The sequence below is a fragment of the Mastigoproctus giganteus genome, chromosome 7 (genome assembly GCF_048544385.1).
Source record: "Mastigoproctus giganteus isolate SK-2022 chromosome 7, ASM4854438v1, whole genome shotgun sequence".
Classification (NCBI taxonomy): Eukaryota; Metazoa; Arthropoda; class Arachnida; order Uropygi; family Thelyphonidae; genus Mastigoproctus; species Mastigoproctus giganteus.
This window is the reverse complement of record NC_143581.1, coordinates 90,547,296-90,570,233: the sequence shown is the minus strand read 5'-3', so window position 1 is coordinate 90,570,233 and position 22,938 is coordinate 90,547,296. Positions and strand designations below refer to the sequence as shown.

Here is a 22,938-nt window from a genome sequence, read left to right as displayed (position 1 = left end):
CCTCATGAAAGGAATGATTCTAGGTGTTTGTGCAATGGGAGCATTGTTACAGGCAGTAGCAGAGTTTACCCATGTTTCAGTACAGTTTACAGGGTCTTTGGGCAGTAGCTAGTCAGACAAAATTGCATCGAGAACAAGTTCAGTCTGAAGAATTCTGCATGATGGGAACAGCAGATGTCTGGCCTATCAGTACACAGAATCTAGAGGGCAATATTACATTAAAATCTTCAGCATCAGATGGCATCAAAATCCATTTCTACCCACTGGTGGAAATGGATTCAAGACAGTAAGTTTACATAGCTGTATGGCAGAGTTTACCCAGAACAAATAAATTCACTGGCAACAATAGATGAAGCACTACAAACGAGTAATACAGTCAGAGTCAGACAAATCACAGTTCACACGGTTTAGTGCAGTGGATGAATGAGGGTGTTGAAAAATCTACAGAAACCAAAGGATCCCAAATGAACCTAGTCCTCTGCGCATGCTACTGGGGTTTCGTATAGTGACTGTGTCCATGATATAGTGAATCTTGTCATTATTATGGATGGATCACCTGGACAGAGAGTACCCAAACATTCTTGTGAACCAGATTTATCTCATAATAATGATGTACAGACTATTTCAAGACAATGCTACAACCCAGAAGGCATGAATTATAATGCATAAATGGTATTGGACACACCACAGATAATGTAGCATTTGCCATGACTCATGCAGTTGCCATACATGAATAATATAATAAGAAAATAATATAAATAATAATAAGAATCTGAAATGGCAATATCCAAGACAGACAACACTGACCATTGAAATGAATGGATAACACTGCCAAAAACAGTTGTGCACACTTAGATGAATCTGTACCAAGGATTGCTGCTGTCATAGATGGATCCTATATGCTATTAGGTATGGTCTCTATTTTTGGTAGGGCAGTGTATAAAAACAATTAATAAAGTAAAGCATGTATATAGTTACAAAACCATTATTGACAAATAATGAATCTATTTGCAATTAAAAAATATTAACAAGGTTAATAAAACTATTGGTTATTTTATAGCAAACTCACAGTAGAAAAAAATAGCTGTTCCCCCCACTCCATGTGCTTGATATAAAATAAAGTATAGGAAGTAGTCAAAATGACAATAATAAAAACACTAACAGATATGTTACAATGTCAAATGATTACATGTCTATTCAAAAATACCAAAATTGATGTTGTAGGAAATAAAGTATTTTATTAACAGACCTTGGGAAAGCCTCCTGCAACCAACAGTTCAATATATAAATGAATATGTTTTTGATGTCTAGGTATCCCTTGAAAACTAAAAGTAAAATCAAAAGCATATATCCCTAGGCGCCTTACAATGAATTTGGCCTTTAATTCCATAACAGCTCCAACCCATCTTCAGTGACATTTCTGTATATATGGAGCGGTTACTCCAATCCATTTCAAAGTTCAGAATATTCAAAAATTTTAGGATATTCAGAATATTCTCAAACTTTTGTACCAATAGGTTAAATTATGCCACCTGTGCACCATAAGAAGTAATGTGGAATAGGTGCTACACAAACCCATATCACAGCTGCATGGATATGTCCTGGTAAGCCCTTAGGAGGACGCTACTTTAAAGTAATGTCACTGTCCAGAAGAAAATTCTCTGGACAGTGAATTCCCCCCCCCCACCAAGACTATTCAACTAAATACTATATAAAAAAATAAAATATATATATATATATATATATATATATATATATAAAAAAAGACAGAAATACAGTAAACCCTCGATTTAACGGTGGTTGTTGTTTGGTGTCTTTTTTTTTTTTTTTTTAGGAGCATTAGCAACTAAGGCCATATTGCTCTGAGGTTATGCGATGGTCATTCCCTGACCTTTCTGCGTCCTCACGGGAAGTGATCACGGGCTCGAACCCCGGTCTAATCAAGAAGCATGTGTTACGCACTGCTGTTCCTGCCCACGGAGGCGCCTCGATTTAACAGACCCCGATATAATGGATTTCACGGACTGGACAAATAATAATACGGTAATGTACATATTAATCTCGACCATATTATTTTTTTTTTTAGGTTATACAAAACTTCAGTGTTGTTATTAATTAAAAATTAATAATAATTACCTATTTCCATCATTGTTTTGAAAATTACCTACTTTTACTTTTATAATCAAATTCAGGAAATTGTTTTTTATTCTTTCTGAAAACGTGTTCAAATAGCTGTTTTTCCAAATTACAGGTAACAGATGAGAGCAGGTGGTGACTTGCGAGCTGCACGTGACTCAGGACACTAAACTGCAGGTCTACCGACTCGCTTTGTTTTGGTCTCAGTCTGCCTCAAGCTATTGCACGGTCAGGTTGTATGCAGAGTGTTTCTATGATTTCCGAATTGTGACTTTATTTATTAAATAATTTTGTAATCCTTACAATTTAAAATGGCATCAAGTGATACAGGAGTTAAAAGAAAGCATATGAACTTAAATGTGGCACAGAAATTAGAGTTAATTGAAAAATAAGAACAAAGCATCTCGGTAGCACGTGTTTGTGAAATTTACGGCATAAAAAAACAGTTTCTGATATCCATAAATCAATGGCCAAATTGCAACATAATTTTATATTGTACAGTACTGTATTAAATCTTTTTTTTTTTTTTTTTTTTACATTAAGAACAATAAAAAATGTCCCCCCCAGGTTACATTCGATTTAACAGACTTTCGGCATTAACGGACACCCCTTTTCCCCTATTAGTCCATTAAATCGAGGGTTTAATGTAGAGTGAAAAAATTCTCCCTATTTCACAATTTTTTAATCATGCTTTGGCATATGCTTTACATTAGAAACAGAAGCTCAGTTGTTGCCTTTACAAGCAATTCTAGTGGTTGATTCTTCATAATGACAATAGGGTTGTGGGATATATGACAATATATTTATCTATTTTTATTTGTACATTGTGTATAATTTAATTTTTTTAAAATATATATTGTGATTTCTTTCTTTCATTTCTTTACTATATTTCTTCACTCTTTTTTCTATTTTTCTTTGCTCTTTTAATATTACTTCTATTTTTTTTTTTTTTTTTTAATGAAAACCCTGAGCACAAAAGGTATTAGAACCTGTAGCACTTAGTACCATGCATGGGTTGAAGGCGAAGAAAGATATGTACTTATTAACATTAGACTCTAATTTCCGTAGATTGCAATTTTCAGGAAGTATGCATGAAGGGAGGTTTGTTCTAGAAAACAGAAGTTGAAGGAATAAATGAGAAATAAGAAAAGTTGGTTCTGTGAGTTTGAAGTTGGACATTAAAAAGATGCTAACTGGTGGCGGCACATGTTTTGAATGGTTTGGAAGGGGGAGCAAGAATTACAGAAGCCAATTCAGAAAAACAGTGCCTATGGAAGTATCTATAGAAAAGATATGCAGCAGAAACAGAATGTCTAAGAAAAAGAGAGTGGAGAGACTTTGTTAGAGATGAGTCATTAATCAACTTAACTACCTTCACATTTGAATGGAATCTAGAAGCCTGAGAGAGAGGTTTTGGGACACCGCCCAAGGTGTGGGAATAATATTTTATGTAGAGCAGATTTGAGAGTTGTACAGAGGTGAGTAGCTGTTTAGAAGAAAAGTAAAGCCAAGAGTGAAAGAGAAAACCCAGTTTTTAAATGTAGAAAAAGCAATATTTGCGATGCACTTATGCTAGCTAAGAGAGATTCGAAGTCAGGATAATCCCTAATAGAGATATGTGATCTTGTCTAGAAAGCTGGGTGTCATCAATGATAAGCAAAAAGAACAGAAGAATCATTTTTGTGAGATAAGACAGGACAGTTTCAGAAGGATTGAAATCAACTAAGTTATCTTTACCCTACTGGAGAATTATCCGCAGATCAGCATTTAAAGAATTGGTAGGGGATAATACCAGAACATACCAATTCATTAAATTTTACAAAAGTTAAAGAATTGGTATTTTTAAACAATTCTTTACAAATCTGTCGAAAGGTAACACAGGTGTCCTAAAGCAAGCTCAGCGAGGACAGAAACCTCGTGTAGAGCAAAAGGTGGCTTGATCTAGATTTTCAGTACAAATATGGACCTCGAAAGCAGGGCCTATCAATTCTTTTGATTTTAAGAGTTTTAAGAAAGAGGTGCCAGATAAGTTACCACAGGAATAACTGGCTTGTGGCAGCCAAGCATTCATAGTGATGTTGCTTTTTGATCCTCCAATGTCGGCTCTTCTTATATAAGATGGAAACTTATTTAAAAGACCTTTATGCCAAACACAAAAAATCTTGGAAATGTCAAGAGCAACTGCTTGAGTTTCACCAAATGTTTCTATTGAATATTTCCATAGATGGGTAATGTAAGACTGTATATCACCAGTGGATTGACACTGACAGAATCAATACTGGTGAGCATTGATCAGATGGTAGGTTTCAAGATAATTTAATGAAGAGTTGGCCAATAATTGATTTCTGCATTACTTTAGAAAGAGAAGTAAGTGCAATGGGATGATAATTTGATAGGAGGGATCTGTCACCCTTTTGAGGAACTGGATGAACATGAGCAAATTTCCAAGCAAAAGGGAACACACACCAGTGAATAAGAAAGTATAAAAGGCGACACACAGAACAGGAGTAAGATTAGGACACAGGTTTTGAAAACAAATGGAGAAATACCACAAGGACCTGGCGCTTTCTTGGCATCAAGACTATTCAAGATTCTTCTGACATCCTTTTGATGGAAGACCACAGGAGGCATCAAATGGAGTGTACTGGGATGGTAGGAGGTGATTTACCAAGATCATCAATACACGAGTTAGAAGAAAAGTAGGATGCTACTAGGTCAACTTTAATTGAGGTGGCAATAAAACCATCTGGCCAATACCTTTGGTGAGAGATCAGAATGCTCAACTAGCCTTTTGGACAAGAAGCAAGTTTTCTACTCTGAGTCTGTTCAAAATCTAGTTTGGACTGATTAATAATTGCTTTTACAATTGTTGCAAACTTTAGCGTAGGCAGAAAATGAACATGGAGATTTGGAAACAAGCCAATTATGATATGCAACATTCTTATCTTGTACAGCCTTAGCATATTTAATAAAAAAAAAAAACCAAGATTTAGACAAAGGAAGAGAATTTAAGGTGGAGTGTGAAATAAAGGACATCATCCATACAAGAATAATTTCACTGGCACAACCTGAGTAAAATTGACATCAGAAAATTTAAAACATTTATCCAACCAAGGAAAGGAAGAAAAGAAATCTCGCAGATCATCCCATTTTGCATTCTTGTAATGCCAAACAATACGACATTGAGAATGGCTACAAAAGAAAGGCTCCACTGAAGAAGAGATCATCACCAAGTTGTGATCTGAGGCACCTAGAGAGAGAGAGAGAGAGAGAGAGACTGATTATAATGTTCATATGATCCTATTAATTCCTTACGTGTGATCTGAAGCACCTAGAGAATCACCCATGTTGCCCATGTACTTTGAAGAATTGTTCTTGAGAAAAAGATCAAGAGTGTTGGCTGTATCATTAGGATTGTCTGGTATCCTTGCAGGTAAATGAGCAATCTGTCAATAGTAATTGCAAAAGCCTCAACACCTTGAACAGCCGGGTCTGTGTGACTAGAAAACTGAAGCCAGCTGGATTTGTGAACATTAAAATCACCAAGGAAAATTACCTCACTGTTAGGAAAGTAAAGTTTCAAAGAGAAATTAAACAGTTCAAATAATTAGTGGAGTTGGGACAACAATAGAGGAAACAGATGAATTTGACAGAATGTAGTAGAGAGATTTTAAGCCAGAGAAGAACAAAAAGAGGAGATTCCAAATTACTAAGTCGCTGACACTTATACATATCACTTAAATTCATTATGGTCGTTTGGTACTTTCTGTCTGTATGAAGACATTTATAGTCCTTGTCCGTAAATATCTTTTCTCTTTTCCTTTTCACTTTCTTCTGTTTTTCCCTTTATATAAAATTATCAGCGTATTGAGTAAGGGTGCTGAATGTCAAGTGTAATTACAATGGAATAAATTGAGAATGCCTGCAAGGTAAAAGCAGATTACCTGAAATTAAATGGAATTAAGATTAACTTAAAAAAATAACATAAAAATAGTACCTAATGCTGTAGGTCCTAGGACTTTAACTACATCTTCCAAGGGTCTGCAGCCAAAACCGTAGGAGTCACAGCAATAGGCAAGGTCTCTGTTTCTGATATGATGTTGCCGACCCAGCAGAGACCAAACCTGACTTTACTCTTTCATCTTAAGTTTGCTTTGTTTAAATTTCAAACTGGACATTTTGCCTTCTTTCACTCTTTTTTTCCTTTGATAAAATTTATCGGTTTTATTTCAGCATTTTACTTTTATTTATTTTTGAATTATATTCTTTTTATTCCTTCCTTTTTGGTCTCTGTCGGGTCGGTTATGATGTATATATTTCATACATATACATCATAACAGAAACAGAGACCTTGCCTATTGCTGTGGCTCCTACAGTTATGGCTGCCGACCCTTGGAAGACGTAGTTAAAGTCCTAGGACCTACAGCATTAGGTACCATTTTTATTATTTTTAAGTTAATCTTAATTTAATTTCAGGTAATCTGTTTTTACCTTGCAGGCATTCTCAATTTATTCCATTGTAATTACACTTGACAGGTCAGCAACCCTACTCAACACACTGATCAAATACGTTTGTCTATATTTCATTATGCTTGCTGGTATTTCTGCTATAGCTTGTAGTGTTCCGGATCCATAATCCGAATAAATAAATTAATAACTTTTTTGTTCTTTTTTAGATATTCGGTTTTATCAATACATCCTATTATTTTATTTATATTATATACATATCAAAGTATGTTTGAATGTTCATACATCATTTGAGATCGACACATTTTCTGCATATGTTCTAAACTTTTTATATCTAATTCCAATTCCTTGCATCCACTGTTCCCTGCAAAACATTTCTATTCATTTGGGATTGTAGCTGTAATACTTTTGAAATTTTCAAAATTGGGACATTGTAGCAAATTTTACATAAATAGGTTAACCTCATCCCATTTGCATCTGTCTATACTCAGAAGGCACTGCTATACAAATCTCACCACACAGCTTTCAATCACTTGGAGATCATTTTATAAACACTTCTTGAGTACAATATTCGTAGATAAGTATGTCTACTGATAATCCTATGCTAGATTATCAGTAGAAAATGCTATTAAATACATCCAATATTACATATTCATTAAATATTCACATGTGTTGCAGTGCTAAATGGAGTTTTTTTTTAGAAAGAAATTTACCAATATGACCTTCCTCTCTCTTTTAAGACTACTCTATTTCAACTTTATGTTGCATGCATGCTCTAGAGCAGTATTTCCCAACTTTTTTACAGATATGGGCCACTTTTATGTTTGAAATAGAGGACAAATAATGTATTTGCATTACATAAAATATATTAAAAAATTAATAATTATTTTTAAAATACAATGATATGAACGCAGGCTAAACATATGTAGTATACATTAGGTTGTTACAGCCATACCTATATCTCCCATCACTATTAATGGGATTATTGCATACTGCAAAAAAGGTATGTTTTATTGTCATGTCCTGCAGATCACTTTCATAAGTCACTTCTGGTCCATAATTCAGTAGCAATCCCACGGGTATATATATATACAGTGGTACCTTGGTTTGCGAGCATAATTCGTTCTGGAACCGCGCTCGTAATCCAAAGCACTCGTATATCAAAGCGAATTTCCCCATAAGAAATAATGGAAACCCAGATGATTTGTTCCAAAACTCAAAAATATTCATATACTGTAAAAATGATTAATACAAAATACATACCTTTTTTATATTTTTAATATTTACATTTAATATATATAAAGCAATCGAATTTATTAATTATTGGGTAGGACGACTTTCACTTTCTCTAACGGAATCACTGCTATCTGTTGACTTTTTCTTTTTGTGCGACTTTAACAAGGAATCTTTCCAATGACACTTGCTTTTGCCTCCTTTTGAGGATTTCACGGAAATCAGATTCATCGCTCGCACTATTACAAAATGAGGAGGCCCGCTTGGTACACATAAACAAGGCTGTGCGCGTGTAGCAACTGAATAAACACCACCGTAAAGGCAGAGATGCACTATTAACACCTCACATTTTACTAAAGCACATTTCTAGGGGTTACTACCATAAAACAATAAAAACAATTTCCAGTTGCGCTCCCACCTGTGGAATCTGTTATAAACTGGTAGTAAACTCGATCTAATTGCATTTGCGATTATACTAGCTAGAATTGTTAGTTTTTACGTTATTATGGTGAAATGTGTTTCCCTTTCACTGATATAAAAAAACCATAAATACATTTTCAAAATGTTCTCTTCATTCCTATCGGGTTGCGTTCGCTTGGGGTGATTCTACGTTCGACTGCTATTTCTTGTAAACACAAAGGCGAATCGTGCATAAGCGAATTTGGTTCGTGTTATATAAGATATCGTTCCCCTATTTATAAATCGTGTATGATCGAATTCGTGTAGTGTAAACACGTGTTATACAAGGACTGACTGTACTCGTATTGCAAGACCCCGCTCGTTTATCAAGTTAAAATTTACTAAAAATTTTTGCTCGTCTTGCAAAACACTCGCATACCAAGTTACTCGTAATCCAAGGTACCACTGTATATATATATATATATATATATATATATATATATATATATATATAGTTATTATAGTAAAAGCACAATAAGTACAGATGCTGAACATGTATATGAACACAACAGTATACAGCTTGCAGTAGGTCATAAGGCCAAAATAACTTATAAATAGCCCATGCAGGCCTACATGGCCAAACCCTGGATATAAACATACAATTAGTAATAAAATATAAATATATAATACAATGATGATTATGTAGTTAACCATTGGTGTGGAGATACATTGAAAGGGACTTTTTCAAGGGCAACCCTCTCAATATATCCTACCAATAATTAACAGAGCTATCTGTTTCTGATTGCTATCTGCCTGTTTAACAGTGTCCAAATTTTAAACTTAATTATGTTATAATTTAGTAGCAAACAGGCAGGATAACATTTAGCCCCAAGGGCTAAGTGTTATCTTGCCTGTTTGCTACATAATCATCATTATATAATATATTTATATTTTATTACTAATTGTATGTTTATTTCCAGGGTTTGGCCATGTAGACCTGCATGGGCTATTTTAGTTTTTATAAGTTATTTTGGCCTTATGGCCTACTGCAAGCTGCATACTGTTTGTTCATATACCTGTTCAGCATCTGTATAGTACTTATTGTGCTTTTACTATAATAAATAGATTACAGACTGATGTAATGTACAATCTGTTTTTGATGGCATTAATCTGATCTGGCTAATAACTTTTATATTCATCCATATTGTTTATTTATATATATATATATATAATTATACATATATTTGAATAGCGTTTAAAATAGTTGGAAACGGAATCTTTCATAATAAAATAAAATAGTACAGCATACATCAGAGGCAGCAAAAAGCATGTTCCTCCACATGATGCTTGAAATATAACCATATAAATAAGAATAAGAGTTAAAATAAAATAATGCCAGCAGTATGGTAAGACAAGAGTGAAAATAATCTAAATCAAATGGGGGGGGGGGGGTGTAACAAGAGTAAAAATATTGCAGTAGAAACTCTAAAATAATTTAGAAAATCTAAATGAAAGAATAATAATCATCATGTGGAGGAATATGCTTTTTGCTGCCTCTGATGTATGCTGTACTATTTTATTTTATTATGAAAGATTCCGTTTACAACTATTTTAAACGCTATTCAAATATATGTATAATTATATCACATGACAGTAGTAGGCAAATTGCTAACTAACGCTGCGCCGCCATCCATAGTTCATTATTCGTCTATATAATCTGGTTGAGATTACTTTGTCAGTAGTGTGGCTTTGCACTGGAGTGCTTGTAGCTGTTCTATTTTTTAATTTTCGCTGCATCAGGACCACCGCTGTTCAAATCTTCTGCACTGGTGGTTTGATCTGAGGATCAGATGGCGGGCTGATCTTTCGATCGATTCTCCTTTGCGGTGATTTGTCCAGCGATCGAAATGCAGAGATTCCCTGACCATTATTGGCCTTGTGGTCCTCTGTCAAGATGGGGCATAATAGTCAGTCTATTTTTGGTTTATTTTTGTTTTATTTTATTGTAGTGGTTAACACCTCTGTTGGTGATATTTCACATAAATTTGGACCTGGTACCCATCAGAGGGGGGTACCGCTAAATTTCTATTTAATGGGCTTTCAAAATTCAATGAATTATTATTCTTTCATTTAGGTTTTCTAAATTATTTCAGAGTTTCTACTGCAATATTTTTACTCTTGTTACCCTTCTCTTCACCCCCCACTGGTTTGATTTAGGTTTAATTTTGATTATTTTCGCTCTTGTCTTACCATACTGCTGGCATTATTTTATTTTAACTCTTATTCTTATTTATACGGTTATATATATATATATATATATATCATATGATCCTATTATTATTGCACAACATTCATGAATGTAAACAGAGGTGACATATACCCAAGTGTGAAACTAGTTTCTTGTCCTGAGAAAGTTGCTGTGATGTTCAACATCATCGTTCATACTGGATCTTTTCTTAATTATTTAAAAGAAAAATGACTTCTTAAATAAAGGGTGAATTTTTTTTTATATGTATTTATAAAACCATTTACCAGATATGTAAAGTTCAGTCCCTATTTATAAAAACCAGCTCCCAGCTATAAAAAATTTGGGAATCACTGCTCTTCAATATAAAAAGGAAAGAACTCATATATTTTTGCCGCTAATGGAAGACAAAATATATTGCTTAAAAAAAAAAAAAAAAAAAAGATAAGAGTCTGCTAAGGTATGCACTGCATTTAGATTCATTCCATTATTGCATAATGTATGTTGTTTGTTGTTTTGGTTCTTAGGAGCATTAGCAACTAAGGCCATATTGCTCCAGGGATATGCGGTGGTCATTCCCCGACCTTTCCACATCCTCTGTATTTGGTGCTCACAGGCTTGAACCCCGGTCTAATCAAGAAGCATGTGCTACGCACTGCTGCTCCTGCCCACCTGGCTACGGAGGCACTGCATAACATATCTCAGGTTAAACATAGACAGTGGCGATTCTGGCCACTGTCTGTACTTAACGCGTTTACTGTGTGCTCTTGGATTTTGCGTTAAAATGTGATATTAAGAAGAGTTATTTGATTTTTCTTAGTGATCACCTTGTTAATGAATTGTAATTAGGATTGAGTGTTTTAGGATTGATTGATTGGAAAGGCATATCTATACGTAGTATTCAACTACGTATAGATATGCCTTTTTTTTTTTTTTCGTTAGGAGCATTAGCAACTAAGGCCATATTGCTCCGGGGATATGCGATGGTCATTCCCTGACCTTCCCACATCATCCATATTTGGTGGTCACGGCTTGAACTCCGGTCTAATCAAGAAGCGTGTGCTACACACTGCTGCTCCTGCCCACCTGGCTATGGAGGCGCGTATAGATATGCATTTATTTGACAGTTGGAATGTTCTTAGTTATAACGGTCAGCTGATTATTTGCCTATGTTACAGCATAGTGTAAATACTTAACATATCTGGCTATAATTTAAAATTTATTCATTGGAACTAAGCCTGTACAAACCACCGTGAAAATATGTTTAAGAAAATTCAAAAATCATTAATATATTGGTCATTATTAGCTAGAGATTGAGAGAGGAAGAGGGATAATCACCACTCACTGAAGATTAAAAAAATAATAATAATAATAATGGGGGGGCACTAAGTGGGGTTCTGCTGTAGTCACCTTTCCTCTTCAAGAGAATCTCGTGGGTTGCATGATGACTCTTCCTATGATTAAAGCTGGCCCCTTTCAAAATCGGCCACGTGGTAGGCAATGGCATACCACCACATTATCTGATGCCACAGAGACCATAACAAAACCAACCCCAAAAACTGCTGTTAAAGGAAGACCTGCAACTAGGTGGAAGGATGGGATCAGTGAACCTTTGGGCGTGACATTTTGCCATGCCGCTCGTATAGCATATGATAAATGAAGTTGGAGGATTTTGTTGGTGGCCGCAACAACTCCTCAGGGAACTATGTGACTGGAAGAAGATCTCAGGTTAAAAACTTCTATGTGACAGTTAAAAAAGCCAATGATGACAGCCAAAATAACTATCATCAAACATCTCTTTACTGGAACAAAATACCATCATAACTGGCACAAACCCAAAATATTCCACCAATGGGATACACCTTTTGAATGAAGTGTCTTTGAATTCTTCTGTTTCATTATGGAAGTATTGACCTCTTAATTATTGTGTCATCTCAAATGTCCATCACTCCTGACTTTTTCACCCTGATATTCCAGTGGAATTTCACCCTTTTTAAACCAATGGAATTACTGGTTTACTGAATGTCTGAATTACTGGATGTCTCGGTATCAATTACTGTTTTAAACATATTTTACTTGCCATTTTCTCAAATTTTATGCAAAATTCAATGAAAAAGCATTGTTGGGGATGTGGTGACAAACTGATGGAATATGAAGGGAGGATTTGAAAAGTAGCTTAATTTTATGATAATAATAAATATATAATAGATACAAATATTTATTATGTATTTATTAATAATAAGTAATATCTGTTAATAAATACATAATAAATACAGTGGAAAATTGTTTTTTTATGAGAGGAGTGTTGCACTCTCCACTGATCTAGCTAAAGGATGTAATGTCATTTTTATTTCTAGTTTGTCAAACTTTGTAATTTTGAGAATTTTGTTCTTTAGAAGATGCAACATTATGCATAAGCTATTGACACATTCAAATAACTTGCTGGTTAAGTTTATCACAAAATATTTAATTTTTTGGAATAAACTTTAATATTTATCATGTAGAAGAAAAGCTGTTGCAATTTACTGTAAAATATTTTGAACTGCTAGTAAATGAAGCCTACTTCTATGTTTTTACATAGTGTGCTTGGCATATTCAATAAGCAACTGTTAAAAATATAATGTTCTGAAAATTGCATAATAGATAGAGTTATATACATCAGACAATTGAAATGCTAAAATTATACATTTAAGAAAAATTCACTTCTCTTAACTGTTTGTAAAATTTTAATTGATAACACTATTCAAGGTTAAGAAATGATTTTAAGATAAAAAATTTGATATGCATAAAATGAATTGTGAGTACCTAGAAAAATGGGTTGAAACCAGTTCAATAAATTTATTGAATGGATGCTTTTAAAAAGTATGCCAGTTTAGAAGCATAAAATATGTATTAAAACATTGCTGATATTCTATATCAGCAATGTTTTAATACATATTTCAAATGGACAAATTGACTATTATTTAGTCAGTTTTCTTTGCTAAAAATTTCATTTCAGAAGAGCTGAAAGGGAGGAAAGATGATTGCTTTAACAGATCTTGCTATGTTCAGTGTTTTTTTAACCATACTTTCTCTTTTATAAATATTTGTTCTTTGCTGTCCCGCTGCTCCCCCCCTTTCTTTTTCTTTAATTGCCTTGGGATTTAAGTTTGAAAACTCATTTTTGTCCCAGTTGTGCCTCTGGTAATCCTATTCCAGCAGAAATACAAAAGTACTGAAAATTATCAATTGGCATACTTCAAAATGGAATATGGGTTACTAAGAATCTTAGCCTCTTTCACTCTCCAACTATGAGAGTACTACCAAAAAAATGTATACTGCTTTCATCATTAGGATACTCATCCTAAATAAAGCTATATCTAATTTCTTATACAGCTTATAAGCTATCAGGTATTAAGATAAATACAGTTCAAGAATTCTTCACCTGTATTTAAGTTGGAGCTACTGCATTAAATTAACTATACAGGAACAACAAACAGTTCTGGGATGGACGAATGATTAATCTTTACAATATTAATACCACATAGGAAAATCTGATACTATATAAAAATAAAACCTAGTAAAACTCACCAACAAATTCGATTCTCAATAGACTGCTGTACAGCACCATCAGCCAAAGTAAAAGAAGAATACTGTCTAATGACTGAAATCGCATGCAAAATTGAGGGCGATTCTTTAGAAAAAGATGCAATTTGAGCTGGATTCTGAGCAATAGGAATTATGTGTAATTTACCACAATACAAATAAACCTAAAAAAATAAATATGAAAAGTTTAAATTAACACATCAGTTAAATGGGCTAATAAAAATAAAAATGAATTCAAAATGCAGATATTTAAAGAGTCAAGTTCAATAATAAGTAGATTGCAGAATTTCTACAATTCTGTTAGGAAGGTTAGTTATTAGGCTGCAAACAATATATAATTTTTGGTGGCTAATTTATTTAATCTGTAAACTATTCCTAGTGATAAGCTCTCTTATTTATATCACTTTTCTTCTTTTTTTTTTTTTTTGTCAAAATAATCAAAAAATGTGAAAGAAAAGAACACTCAGTGTCTACCAGTTGGATTTGATTAAGTATACCAAGAAACAACAACAAAACTAATTTACCCATCATGCAACTCAATGCTAAACTTCTCATAATAGCTTTATTGTACCTACACTTCAAAACAGTGAAGCAGCCAAGCTGACAACTTAGCAACAAAAACAACTATTCAATTATAATTTTAGTTAGTGTCCCGTCCCTCATCAAGACCTGCAAATACACATACGAAATGATATGTGTCTTTATACAGTATATGCAAAATCTGAAAGTAAGATTATGGACATATATATTTAAGAACAGCTTAAATTATATATAAAGTTTTTTAAAGATATTTACAAGTTTATTTAAAAATATTCTAAAACTCATCTATAAAAGTTACTTCTGCAATCACTGAAAAAATATATAAAAAATTAGTATTTATCACTGAATAAATGGAAACTGCAGCTGCTGATGTGCAATGCAAACCCTGCACACCAACTACAGACTGCTTACATATATTCATCTTTTTATAACTGAAACTCAATACAGTCACCACTAAGGCTCATGGACCCCATGATATTACAGTTAATTTTTCACTTGTCACTTATTTACAGAGAGCTTAATTCAAATCCCATCAAAAACTCTTCAATCAGGGTTAGCTGATCTCAGAGAGAGAGATTTCTCCCACTGAGTTCTAGATTTTGCATCCTGCACAACTTGCTAATAAGCAGTTCAACACACCAGTATCAATATAACATAATAAATCATATGAATTTAACTGACACACCATACCCAAAATAGTTGAAACATCAAAAATTTCCCAAAAACAACTAAAGCAGAATCAGTTAATGTATATTAACTATATTTTAAATGGATCATCTACAAAAACCTCAAGTCAATGTGAATAATACATATATTTATCTAGTTAAAGCTATCAATATATTAAATGGATCATCTATAAAACCTCAAGTCAATGTGAATAATACATATATTTATCTAGTTAAAGCTATTGAAGTTCATGGAGTGGTCAAAACCTGTAATATAAAATGCTGAACTGTTCAAAGTATTTGTATTAACTGCAAGGAAGCCTCAGACATTTGCTGTACTAGCTAAGAAAATAAAAATAAACTAATAATGTTTTTTAAATTTCGATAAGCTGTGAACCTCGGCTACTCATAGAAATAAATTATAGTAATTAACAACTCACTAGCTAAAAGAAAACTTCCTACGATCAGTCTAAACTAGAGGTTTCCCTTTAAAATATTTTATAAATTTCAACTCCTCATTATGCAAATGAGCAGATCTGACAGAGCATTTAACTACAGATATACATACTTTTATAAATTATATCTGCTTCAATCTCAAATATCACAATAAAATATGCTTTGTACATGAATTTGTGGGATAGTTTGCACACATTTAATTGAAAAAAGTGTTTCATAAAAATAACAAGTGCTTCCCCACCAGATTTTGGGAACCTCTGTCCTAAATCATTCTCTCATTATTATTTGAATTTACAATCCCTAGTTCTGGAATCACTTATAACAAGGAAAATTCCACCTGCATTCATTTTACTTTATCCACTCGGAGCTTGATACCTCAATTAGTTCTGCGCTAAGGTACTTGGTTACAAAACTCTGTAGCCCACATATTCAAAGTCTTTCCTCATATGAATGCCCTTTTGCCAATCTTACTAGGCACATCTCCATACTTGAACACAGGTATCCTAAGTGCAGTCTTACAACTGCCCAATAGGATTATGACCTCCCTATTTTTACAAGCAAATGTTTAATAAATCATTAAGAATGATTTATTAAATGTTTAATAAATCACAAGCCCTTCTTGTAGCTTATCCACAGTGCACACAGAACTAACTTCCTGTCTGTACATATAACTTTCAAAGCACTTGATTTAATAAGCTGATTAAAATCAATATTTGGTTTCAGGTTAGTGTGAGTGACAGTGCAAAATTGAGTTCCTGAAAAACGGATAAGTTTCTGGAAACTGACTTTTTTTTACTTAATTAGCATACTAAATTGTGTTTAATAAATAGTTTTAATTATCCTAATCTTGATGATTTATTAATAATGTACATTAGCCTATTTTTAAATTTAACAGGATTTAATAAGTCAAAACTTAATATTCATAGAGCCTTTAATTATTGGTGATTTTGGCAAGAACATATCTTGTGTGATTATATCAACTTTAACCCTTAAGGCCATCTATCAAGGCACCAGACCCTGCCATGATAGATGGCCTTAAGGGTTAAAAGTTGATATAATCATTCAGATGCTTATAATATAAAGTCGACTACTGTATCTTGTAATTGGTAACTTGAAGTGTAGAACATCATAATAGTAATTACAGTGTTCTAAATTGTACTAAATCAACAACTCAAACATCCTAATCACATAGGTTGGCATATTTATGTATTTTGCTAAAGATTTAGAAAGTCAGAGCAGCATTATTTAGAGATGCAATAGCATAGCACATCTGGTGAGTATGGGCTTGGCACACCAGGGTCCTGAGCTGGGTATCATAATTTTTCTCTCTTTTGGTGATCCCTCCCCCTCCCCCTCTCTCTCTCTCTCAGGGTACTCAAATTTTTTTTTGGCTGGTGCAGCATAAGCCTCAGGCTTCCTTGCACTATATGGCTAATAATAATAATAATAACAGCACTGCATTGTTATATTCTTATCTTTTAGTTTGTGTGGTAATTTTAAATTAATTTTGATTAGAATTATACCTCAAAAAAGAGCAGCAAAGCAAAAAGCTCAAAGTAGTGGGAATGCTTTAGTTCAGGAGAGAACCGTAGATGGCAGTTCTCTTGAGAATCAAAGCTACATACAGTGTGCTTCTTGTCATCTATTTGCTGTGTTATCTGAGTGGGCAATGCATGGCTAAAGGGTATGTCTTTGAGTACTTTTGTTAGTACAGAAGTAGTGCAATTGGTACATAGTGTTAAGGAGACTATTTGGAAAAATTGAATAGCTGGTTAGCTTCATCACTTCCTAAATATTAGTTCAGTTTTCAAACTGTCTGATAACCCAACCATTCACACACAAACATATATATATATAGGTGATATATTTTCATATATCACCTATATTGTTTTGAGAAGGTCAGTTCTGAGTGCTTACATGAAGCATGTCATGAAGCATGACTCTTCTACTTGCTTAAAGTTGGCCTACCATAACAACTAAGTGTGCCTATCATTGTACTGCACGCTGAGAAAATTACACAATGGCTAAGTGGGACACAATATACTATAAATTGTGAAAGTGTGCTTCTTGTCATCTATTTGCTGTGTTATCTGAGTGGGCAATGCATGGCTAAAGGGTATGTCTTTGAGTACTTTTGTTAGTACAGAAGTAGTGCAATTGGTACATAGTGTTAAGGAGACTATTTGGAAAAATTGAATAGCTGGTTAGCTTCATCACTTCCTAAATATTAGTTCAGTTTTCAAACTGTCTGATAACCCAACCATTCACACACAAACATATATATATATAGGTGATATATTTTCATATATCACCTATATTGTTTTGAGAAGGTCAGTTCTGAGTGCTTACATGAAGCATGTCATGAAGCATGACTCTTCTACTTGCTTAAAGTTGGCCTACCATAACAACTAAGTGTGCCTATCATTGTACTGCACGCTGAGAAAATTACACAATGGCTAAGTGGGACACAATATACTATAAATTGTGAAAGTGTGCTTCTTGTCATCTATTTGCTGTGTTATCTGAGTGGGCAATGCATGGCTAAAGGGTATGTCTTTGAGTACTTTTGTTAGTACAGAAGTAGTGCAATTGGTACATAGTGTTAAGGAGACTATTTGGAAAAATTGAATAGCTGGTTAGCTTCATCACTTCCTAAATATTAGTTCAGTTTTCAAACTGTCTGATAACCCAACCATTCACACACAAACATATATATATATAGGTGATATATTTTCATATATCACCTATATTGTTTTGAGAAGGTCAGTTCTGAGTGCTTACATGAAGCATGTCATGAAGCATGACTCTTCTACTTGCTTAAAGTTGGCCTACCATAACAACTAAGTGTGCCTATCATTGTACTGCACGCTGAGAAAATTACACAATGGCTAAGTGGGACACAATATACTATAAATTGTGAAAGTGTGCTTCTTGTCATCTATTTGCTGTGTTATCTGAGTGGGCAATGCATGGCTAAAGGGTATGTCTTTGAGTACTTTTGTTAGTACAGAAGTAGTGCAATTGGTACATAGTGTTAAGGAGACTATTTGGAAAAATTGAATAGCTGGTTAGCTTCATCACTTCCTAAATATTAGTTCAGTTTTCAAACTGTCTGATAACCCAACCATTCACACACAAACATATATATATATAGGTGATATATTTTCATATATCACCTATATTGTTTTGAGAAGGTCAGTTCTGAGTGCTTACATGAAGCATGTCATGAAGCATGACTCTTCTACTTGCTTAAAGTTGGCCTACCATAACAACTAAGTGTGCCTATCATTGTACTGCACGCTGAGAAAATTACACAATGGCTAAGTGGGACACAATATACTATAAATTGTGAAAGGGGAATCTGGTGGCTGATATATCAATGGATTGGACCCCATAAATGATATACTAAGGAATTCTTCAATCATCAGACACAAGGGCCTACAGTGATGGGCAAAAGCTAAGAAATATATTTGTACTTACTCTATTTTCACTTGTGTCAGGATTGAGCCATTTTGGAATGTAATCTGCTGCTTCAATTAACAAAAACTCTCCATCATTATCTTCTACCCTGTAAAATAAACATTACAAATACAAAGCTCCAATATTTCCAAAAAAATTCTCTACAATGAAAGAACAGTTAAAATGAGATACAGAGGACTCAGTAAAAAATGCTTGTTAAATCTGTTGTGTTGTAACCATTATAACAATTCTCTCCTGTGTCAAAAGTAGCAATGAAATAAAATAAAGAACTGTCAGTTATATGCACCCACAGTATGTACTGACATAACTTACCAAATGACAGGTACTGTCATTAAAATCATACGCTATAAACTCGAAAAACAAGAAGTTTTTAATTTTTTTTAAGACAAAGCACAGAACCCTAGCCAATGTTTAGCCTGCAGGCATAGTTTTGTCCATGAAGGGAACAAATTATATTGTGAAAAAAGTTGCTGCAACAAATGTCAACTAATTTGTAAACACCACCTATCTGTTTTAATGCCGCCTTATACTGATCTGGCACTTCTGTCATCTAAACTTATTTATACTTTCTAAAGTAGACAATTAAGTTCAGGACAAAAGTCTTAAGCTATGAAAGCTAGAAAAGGTCCCTGTACACACCAGGTGCAACCTCATACTGTAAGAAAATTGGATTTGCTACTTAGTGCATTGATCTCATATTATGGAGGAATAAAAACAATTCACTTGTGGAGGAAAAATAAAAGCAACACACTTCTCTAATAGAGAAGTGCACTTCTTTTATTTAAAGTGAATTCCACTGGCCATACCTAGATTTTGGCTCTGATTGCAGCTTCACAATATGAGTCTGATATTTGGTTTGTTTTGGATTTTATGGCACATTAGCAACTAAAGCTATAATGTGCCGAGTCTGATGTAGCAGTCACTGCAACTAAGCAGCAAACCCATTTGGTGTACAATGACTTTTACAATTTGACTTATTTTGAGGCTTTTACTTTGAAATTAACTATATCTACATGCACAATCCCACATAAAGTGGATATATCTTGTCACAGGGTTGTTTGGGTTTCTTCACAATGCCTACTTGCCCACTAATGGAACTCCAAGCAGATTCAAATCCTGGTCTGTGTAGTGGCACACACTTTAAATAATAAGCAATACACTTCTCCATTGGAGCAGTGCAATACCAAGGCAACTTGTGAAAATCTTCCGAAATAGGAGATCAATGCACTATGAAGCAAACCCAGTTTGCTCACAGCTACATACAGAAAGCGGCAATGGCCAGCATGTACAATACTTTTAAAGTTAATGCTTAAAATAAAAATTTAAATCATCCACAGCTATATACAAATGTTTGAAAGTAGCTCAGAGTTCAAAAACATCAGACATGTCTGGTTGAGAATTTCATGGCATTTTTATTTCTACAAGAAATAAATAGAGAACACTTGAAATACATAGAGAACAAGGCTTCAACAGCCTTGTTCTCTATGTATTTCAAGAAAATAACAATAATAATAATTTATTTATCCCTATTTTATGTTACATTTTTTTGAGAGATAACAGCAAAATGAATACCCCCTAATAAGCCAATGGCTTTTTAGGGGGTATTCCCTTAAAAACAATGAAATATACAATTGAAAAATATATAGTTCTGAAATTGTTCAGGTAATTTTCGACAGAAAAGACAAATAAATTAGAGTTTTTTGTACATTTCTTTACAGAAGACTTCATAAACCATCACTACTTATAATATCATTGAACATTTTTACAATTAAATTAAATGATGAGATATATGCACAGAAATTTACGAACTATTCATCTATCAGCTGCTACAGAAAGCCTCGGCTTTCTGTAGAAGCTGATGGATGCCGAGGAGTCTGACTTCCTTGTATCTCGAACTAACCGATGCATTCCAGGAAAGGCCCAAAATTGAACGAATGCGTCAATTGAGAATGGAGTTGATTCTTGCAAGGTTTTCTTGGCTGGTGGTACCCAATAAGATAATTCCATAGGTGAGATGCAGTTGAATTAAAGAAAGGAATACTAGTCTGAGAAGGAAAGAAGACACCCAGGCAGAGGCCCTGGCGAGTATTCCCGCTGGTGATGAAGTTTTCTTTCATAGGGTTATCATTTGTTTCACCCAACTTAGCTTATCATCTAGCCAGATTCCAAGAAACTTGGTTTCATTCACCCTTTCAAGTTGTTTTTCTTTGTATCTTACATCGAAATCAATATTTAGTGGTTTGTTTTTCGTTCTAAACACCATATAATTTGATATTTCTGGATTCAGCATAAGCTGATTCTTTTGAAGCCAACTATGCATCACAGAGAGCAAGGCAGAGATTGAGTTGAAGCTGATTAAGGTCTTTATCTGTGATCAGAATGGAAATATCATCGGCATATGCTACTATGTGGGAAGATGGAAGAAGAGAGAGAAATTCATCGATGTATAGATTCATCAGTCATACTCCGACATCTGTTATTTCTCCAAGGGAGAAAAAACTGATGTCGGATTATGACTGATTTGGTCTTATGACAAACGGCCAATCAGTAAGGTAGTCTTCAAGCAGAAGGTTAATTTTCCCTCTCAAGCCAAGATTGAGTTTGTTGAATACAATATTATGGTTTATGCAAAATCATAAACCATAGCTTTAGATTAATCAAAAGCATTAGATGTCAAGAAACATTGATATAGCATAGTGACCCTTTTCAAGACTATCAATGATCCTTGAGCAGAAGTCAACAATTGCAAGATCAGTGGATCATTTAGAACGATAAGCATACTCCAGCTGCTGAATGAGCTGATTTATTTCAAGAAAACCCACGAGTCTGCTATGAAGAATTTTTTTTTTTTTTTTTATATGAACCCCAAACACGAGAGGTATTAGAACCTATAGTACATAGTACTGTGCTTGGGTTGGACGTTCAGAAGACGAAAGAAGATATTTGTTGACATTGGACTTGAACTTCTGTAGATTGTAATTTTCAGGAAATACGTATGAAGGAAGGTTGTTCCAGAAAACAGCAGTTGAATGAATAAATGAGGAAGATGAAAAGTTGGTTCTGTGGGTTTGAAGTTGAACAGTAAATGGATGATGGCTGGTGGCAGCAAGTGTTCGGACTGTTTTGAAAGAGAGAGCGGGAATTATAGATGCCAATTCAGAAGAACAGTGCCCATGGAAGTATTTGTAGAAGAGGCATGCAGCAGAAACAGTACGTCTATGAGAAAGCGAGTGGAGAGACTCTGTTAGAGACGAATAATTAATTAACCTAACTGCCCTCTTCTGAATGGAATCAAGAAGCCTGAGAGAGGTTTTGGAGGCACCACCCCAGATGTGAGAACAATATTCCATGGCAGGGCGGATTTGCGATTTATGCAGAGTGAGCAGCTGTTTGGAAGAAAAGTAACGCCGAAAGCGAAAACCAAGTTTTTTAGATGCAGAGGAAGCAATATTTGTAATGTGCTTGTGCCAAGAGAGATTAGAAGTCAGGGTAATCCCCAAAATAGATATATCATTTTGCCTAGAAATCGGAGTGTCACTAAAGATAAGCATAGGAGCAGAAGAATCCTTTTTGCGAGATATAAGACAAGACTGAGTTTTAGAAGGGTTGAAATCAACTAAGTTGTCTTTGCCCCACTGGAGAATTACCTGAAGATCGGCATTTAAGGAATGCAATGTGCTATCATCGGCAAAACTATGGATAGGATTTCCAGTCAATGGAAGAAGGTCATTA

At 34.2% G+C, this 22,938-nt stretch overlaps 1 protein-coding gene across 2 annotated transcripts in view; it reads right to left on the bottom strand.

Annotated features, from left to right (window-relative positions):
- The window catches only part of ecd (ecdysoneless cell cycle regulator), a 152,480-nt gene that overhangs the window by 105,673 nt on the left and 23,869 nt on the right, over window positions 1-22,938 (bottom strand). For both annotated transcript variants that reach the window (XM_090377004.1, XM_090377005.1), the window contains exons 3-4: window positions 19,207-19,294; window positions 14,051-14,229 (exon numbers count right to left, since the gene is read on the bottom strand). In XM_090377004.1, the coding sequence (XP_090233130.1) occupies window positions 14,051-14,229; window positions 19,207-19,294 (267 nt within the window). The remainder of the gene's footprint in view (window positions 1-14,050; window positions 14,230-19,206; window positions 19,295-22,938) is intronic.